At 63.1% G+C, this 6000-nt stretch overlaps 1 protein-coding gene across 2 annotated transcripts in view; it reads right to left on the reverse strand.

Annotated features, from left to right (window-relative positions):
- Nucleotides 1-1337, reverse strand: part of LAMC3 (laminin subunit gamma 3) — a 59314-nt gene extending 57977 nt beyond the window's left edge. Inside the window, exon 1 of one of the 2 annotated variants that reach the window (XM_055326632.1) lies at nt 917-1337. In XM_055326632.1, the coding sequence (XP_055182607.1) occupies nt 917-1289 (373 nt within the window). In that variant the 5' untranslated portion in view covers nt 1290-1337. The remainder of the gene's footprint in view (nt 1-916) is intronic. The other variant, XM_055326641.1, reaches the window with a different exon arrangement.
- Nucleotides 1338-6000: the final 4663 nt, after the last annotated feature.

The following is a 6000-nucleotide window of genomic DNA, read 5'->3' on the forward strand; positions in this document are numbered from 1 at the left end:
AGCACTTAACCTCTCTGAGCCTCAATTTTCTCATCTGAAAACTGGGGATAACCTCATATCCAAACTGCTCAGCCATGGATGTGTTTTGGAATTCACAATTTTTTACAGTTTAGAGAGATGATGTAGTTCTTATACCATAGATTGTGTTAACACCCCCAGCTGGGTTTGCCCCCACAGGCTGTACTTAAATGAGATTTCAGTAGCAAAATGTATGAATATTCACTCTAACTAGGATAAACAGGCCTATAAATAGCCTTGGGTCCTGTTTAGCAGCCAGAATGGGTTACAAAAATACTTGAATTTTCAAAGTTTGGGAAGATTTCAAATCCGCAGACAAGGGAGTGGGAACCAGTGGCCAGCTCGCTCCCCGCCCCGCCCCCCCAAGGGCTGCAGGGGCCGCGGCAGATAAGGTGCCCAGCTCAGCGCCTGGCACACCTTGGGGCCCAGGGGGGACCCAGATGGGGCTGCACTTGGTGGGGGAGGGGGTTCTCCTACTTCCAGATGGGAGGCTGCTGGGCGCAGGGACCTGAGGGCTCTTGCGCCCTGGTACCGGGCAGAGAGGGCAGAGAGGCCCGAGGGGCCGCAGGTGCGGGCGGGGCGGCCAGGTCAGGACGTCAACCTCCCCGGAGGTGAATGGGGTGAATGCCTCGGCTCCCAGCCCCAAGAACACGTCCCGGGCCACACACAGCCCCGCGGGGATTCGAGCGCCCCAAAGCCGAGCGGGCGACCCACGACCGGGGGCTCCTGCCCTAGAGGGCGGCCCGGTCTCCCCGCAGTTCTGGGTGGAGGCGGCCAACCGTCGCGGGCACGGCCCCTGCGTCCAGAGGCAAGGGGCTCGGGGAGGCTCCCGCCCCGCCCCGCCCCCAGCGCGCCCCCCCCCCCCCCCCCGGCCCCGGCCCGGAGCCGCGGCGCTCACCCAGGCGGAGCGTGATGTTGACCGAGGTGGGGTGCTGCACGCCGAGGGCCATGGACGGGCTCTGCCACCAGGTGCTGTCGTCCTGGCTGTGGAAGTCGGTGAGGTAGGCGGCGTCGTGGCGGCGCCGGGGGTCGGCGGCGTCGCAGCGCTGGCACCGCGTCCCCGCGCCCGGCGCGCCCACGTGCGGGCAGAAGTCCTCGGGCGGGCGGCCGCAGGTGTGCGAGGCCTCGGCGCGCCGGCCGAACGCCGCGTTCTCGAAGCCCGGCAGGCAGCGCCGCGCCCGCCCCGCGCCGTCGTAGCACGCGCCCGGCCCCGCGCCCGCCGCCCGCGGCCCCAGGAGCGCCAGGCCCAGCAGGAGCGCGGCCGCCGCCATGGCCCCGACGCCCCGCTCCGCTCCGCTCGCCCAGGTCCGCCCCGCTCCGCTCCGCTCCGCTCGCCCAGGTCCGCTCCGCTCCGCTCCGCTCCGCTCGCCCAGGTCCGCCCCGCTCCGCTCCGCCCGCCGCCCGTGCGCGCCCGCTCTGCCCCGGCCGGCCCGGCGGCCGCCTCCCCTCCCCTCCCCTCCCCTCCCCTCCCTCCCCTCCCCTCCCCTCCCCTCCCCTCCCTCCCCGGGCGGGCCGCGGCGGGGCGGGGCGGGGCGGGGCGGGGGGGGGCGCCCCCCAAGGCCGCGCGGTCCCCGGGCGCTCACCCCCACCTGGTGGACGCGCCCGGGAGTGCCCCAGCTGCTCCCGGAGCCCCGGCGTCCCCGTCTGCAAACGGACCGGCCGGGACGCGGGGCGCGGGTGGTGGCCGCGCATCACGCCTCGCGCCTCGCGCCTCGCGCCTCGCGCCTCCCGGGGACCTGCTCCCCAGGCTCCGGCCAGCCCCGCCGCGAAGGGCCTCTCCCGTGGCACATCTCTGGGCAGCAGAGCCACCGCCGGCCGGCTGGGGCGATGGCTCCCGCCCTTCCCGCCTCCCCGTCAGGTCAGCTCGGAACCGTGCGCCCGCCGCCGCTGACCTCTGACTTCTTCCGAAGCAAACAGAGAGAGCCCAACTTGATATTCGTCACCAAGGGCACCTAGCCTCATCACGGTGTCGCCTCCGAGAGGCCCTCCCTGCCCACCCTCCACCGCCCCCTTTTACTCTCCGATTCACCAGTTAGTGAATCAAGGGAGAAAAGCCACAGGCTTCCATCAATGGATGCCAGAGGAAGCACTTGATGAAACTTAGCAGCCCTTCCAGAAAAACTCTAAGGAAAATGGAAACAAATGGTCTGGCATGCTGAGGACTGCTTTCCGGCTGCAGCCTCTGCGGCGACAGTCCCAGAAGCAAACGAGGCCCTGCCGGTCAGATGTCCTCGCTGGTGACTTGGAAAGCAGAAGTGCTCAGGGGCCGTCTTCTGCCCTTCTGGTGAATTGCCTCAGTGGCCAGAGGGGTCACACAGGAGGAGCTTTGCTGCAGCAGCATGCTTCCTGCATCCCACTCTGTGGGGGTGCAGAGGCCTTTGTGGGGCGGTGGGGGCTTGACCCCTACTTCTGGTCCCTAGATTTGCACTCAGAGGGTGAGCTCCCAGAGCCTCCAGTGGTGGCAGCTTCCCAGGTGGGTCAGTCTGCAGTGTCTTAGCTGCAGCCCACCCAGTCTTCCCAGCCATCCCCTGAGCACTTCGCTCCCTGCACTCAATCCTTCCTCCTGGAAATACCTAAGCACCTGCCAAGTGCTTGGCCCCAAGCCCAGCACGGGGTGAGTGTGAGATACGTTGCTATCTATCGCTGTCATGAAGGCGAGACCCTGCCCCCTCACCCAGCCCTCCGTCTGGTTGTGCGGGTGCTAAGAAACAGCCTGACAACGGCGTTCCAAGGCTTGTTCTTGCCTGTTTTATAAGACAGGTGGTGGCCGTGTGCTTACGGTCATTTGTTCCTCAGCAAACACATACCCCTGCCCACTGTGTACTCTGCACTGTGCCAGAGCAGGGGCACAAGGAGAGTTCGACATCTCCCTCCCAGCACATCTATATGTGCAGATATCCATGAACACCTTGGGGCTTGGGCTGTCGGGGCAGGTTGGGGGGTGGCTACTTCTGCCTAGAGTGGGAGCATGCTTTCCAAAGAAGAGGTGACAAACAGAGTCGTAAAGGATGAGTAGGGGGAAGGGCAGGAGGCACAGCATGTGCAAAGCCTCGGAGGTGACTGGGGAGGGCAGGTCTGGTGTGTGTTTGCAGTCCTGGGGTGGGGAGGTTGGTCCTGGGGCTGAAGCGAGGGTGCAGAGGCCAGACAATGCGGGGCGTGGGGCTGAGGTGAGGCTTCATCTTGCAGAGGGTCTGCGGGAGCTGAGGGGCTCATGGGGACAGGGGCTTTGTGTGCCTACCCCTGGTGTCCCCAGGGTGGTTCAGGGAATGTTTGGGGAATGAGCAGGAGCCACGTGCCTGGCAAAGGTTGATCCTGCAAGGGAGGGGTGATGGCTCCTTCAGGAGGTGCCGGCTTGGTGTGCACCGACCTTGCCCAGCTCCTGGCAGCAGGGCCATGATGCCCTGCTGGCCACCTCAGTCCTGCTCTCCTCCCGGCTCCCACTTTCCCCGTTTCTCCTGCGTGAGCACCCAGTCCGGTTGTCCGTGTTCACCCAGGATCGACCACCAGGTGGCGACATTGGCCACATTACTGGGCTGGCCCCTATCGCCCCCTGGCGGCCAAGGACACTTAGGCGGAGGTCCCCAGGCAGCCTGTGGCGTAGGGACCAGAATAAAGTCACCGGGGCCAGGACACTGGCTGGACAAATACGGAAACTGAGGCCCAGGGAGGGGAAGTGGTTTGCTGAAAACACATTCACAGCAGGAAATGACCAAGGAGTGGGAGTCAGGGAGGGATGGGGACCTACAAATGCTGGGAAGCAAAGTGTGGCCCCCTAAGCAGGGGGGTGTCTGTACACCACAAAGTTTCGGGATAACTCCCCCAAATCTGTGTGACAAAGAGGCACTGAACACCTGTGTGACCGCAGGATAGGGACCCGGAAGGAGCAGAACTGTGGACATTCCCCCTTGGGGCCATGAGCAAGAGCCATGCCACCAACTGTCCATCAAGAGAAGGCTCTGTGTGTTACCTCCCAGCAGGATGCCCCAAAATCCCAGTGAAGGCACCTGTGCCCTGCCGCCGGGGCCCCTCTGCACACACAGGACAGAAACCCAGGCTTTGCAGCCCAGAGAAGTTATGGATCACCCAGCCTCAGTTTCCCTGCAGCCTAGAGCTGTGAGGCCCAATCCCACAGTCTGCCCATGACCCTAATCCATTGTCCTAGTGGTGGCAGGGAGCCCAGGAAGGCTTTTTAGCTGCAGAGCCATTGTCACTTTCCTTCAGGAAGATGGATGGGGGAAGGTGGGGTGGGGGAGGAATCCAGGGGGCCAGCTTGGAGGTGGTGTGGGAGGAGGGGCCAGTATCTGTGCATGGCTGATGGGGGGCTGTGGGGGGGGGAGGTATGGGGGGATCTCTGCAGAGGCCTGGGCTGCTGCTTGGGGCTGTGAGCGGAGATGGCAGACTGCCCTCACTGCAGCCCACCTACCAAGGGTTAAAACCTTCCGGGCAAAGAAAGGAAGAAGAATCCTGTTCTGATTTGCTTAATGAACGCTAATTAAAAAGACAGAAGATATCAGATTCCTTCAAGACAAAGATGAAAGGTCTGTTAATTAAATCTGGGGAGATGAGGCCAAGGACCCCGCTGATCCTACCTGACAGCTCCACAGCCTCCCTGGAGCCCAGGGTCAGGCGCTGGCACAAGGGGAAAAGCAGCCCCCTTGCCCGGCCTTGAGGCTCTGCCCTGGTAGTCACTTGGGTGGGTCCTGCCCCCCTGGGGTGCCTCGTTTTCCCTATCTGGACAGCAAGAGCATTGGCGTAGGTGGTTTCCCATGATGCCCTGTCTGGCCCCAAGGCTCTGCAGGTCTGTGCTCTCTATCTGCATGCCTGGGTCTCAGTCTTTCCTCCTGTCAACTGGGGAGACTCTACGTGCTCAGCAGGTAGACAGACCAGGCATGAAGCCAGAACCGGGGGTCTGCCCAGGCCGTGTGGGGAACTGGGAAATTTAGTGCCTGAGTAGAGCTGGCCCCCCAGGACCCCGCTGCCAGGCCCAAGCCCATCTGTCCACACTGTGATCACCCTCCGGGGCACCGTCCTGTACCTCCGAGCAAGGACAGGGTGGCCTTCACAGAGGCTTCCTGGGGGCCGGGCCCAGGCTGAGTGCACTGCATGCACAGGTAAGTGTAGGCAGTGGGTAGACCACAAACTCATGGGGCTTCCCCGGGAATTAGGGAGACAGACAGTGACCCAGGAAACAAACCAATGAATGAGGTAGCGACAGGTCACCAGTAAGAGCCACAAAGGAAACAGATGATGGGGCAGGATGAACTCTGAGAGGGGATGAGTTTAGTTTGGGCAGTCAGGGGAGGCTTCTTGAAGGAAGTGACAGATTAGCAGTCCTGCAAGTTGGGATGGGAAGCAGGTTGGGGAGGGAGGGCTCCGCTGATGGAAGCTGACAGGGGGCCCCTTGGCTGTCGGCAGGCAGCACCGAGCATCCTCTCCCTGGAGTTAACAAGTTCAGACAGGCCGAGGGACATGGCTGGCCGTGGGCATGTCACCACTCAGCCCAGCCACCGTCTCACCACCCCCCTCCACCAGGTAGTGCCCAGCCAAGGGGGCTGGAGCCCGGGCCGAGTCAGCCCTAGGTAGCCCTTCAGATGGATGAAGGAGGCCCTCCCTCTGAGTGGTCTGGGGCCCAGAGGCTGGGCTGCAGGGGATGCTCCATGCACAGACATGTACTAGGTCTGCTCACCAAGCCCTGGGGCCGGAATGATGTGTCCCTGCACTTGGAGGATAAACTGGTGATTACACTGGGGCAGCCAGAGAAGCCCTGGGGTGGAGAAGCCAGGGAAGGCTTTCTGGAGAAGGTGGCCTCTCATCTGAAAGCTAGAGAGGAGATGGCTGGGAGAAGGAGGTGGGGATGAGCATGCCAGGACAGGGAACAGAGTGTGAAAGGAGCAGAGGCTCAGAGGCAAATCTGAAGGAGGCTTACTGTGGCTGGAGGTGGGAGTTTGAGAAGAGGCAAGGTGGACTGGCTGAGGTGGGAGC

Source organism: Nyctereutes procyonoides, unplaced genomic scaffold (genome assembly GCF_905146905.1).
Source record: "Nyctereutes procyonoides isolate TBG_1078 unplaced genomic scaffold, NYPRO_anot_genome, whole genome shotgun sequence".
Lineage (NCBI taxonomy): Eukaryota > Metazoa > Chordata > Mammalia > Carnivora > Canidae > Nyctereutes > Nyctereutes procyonoides.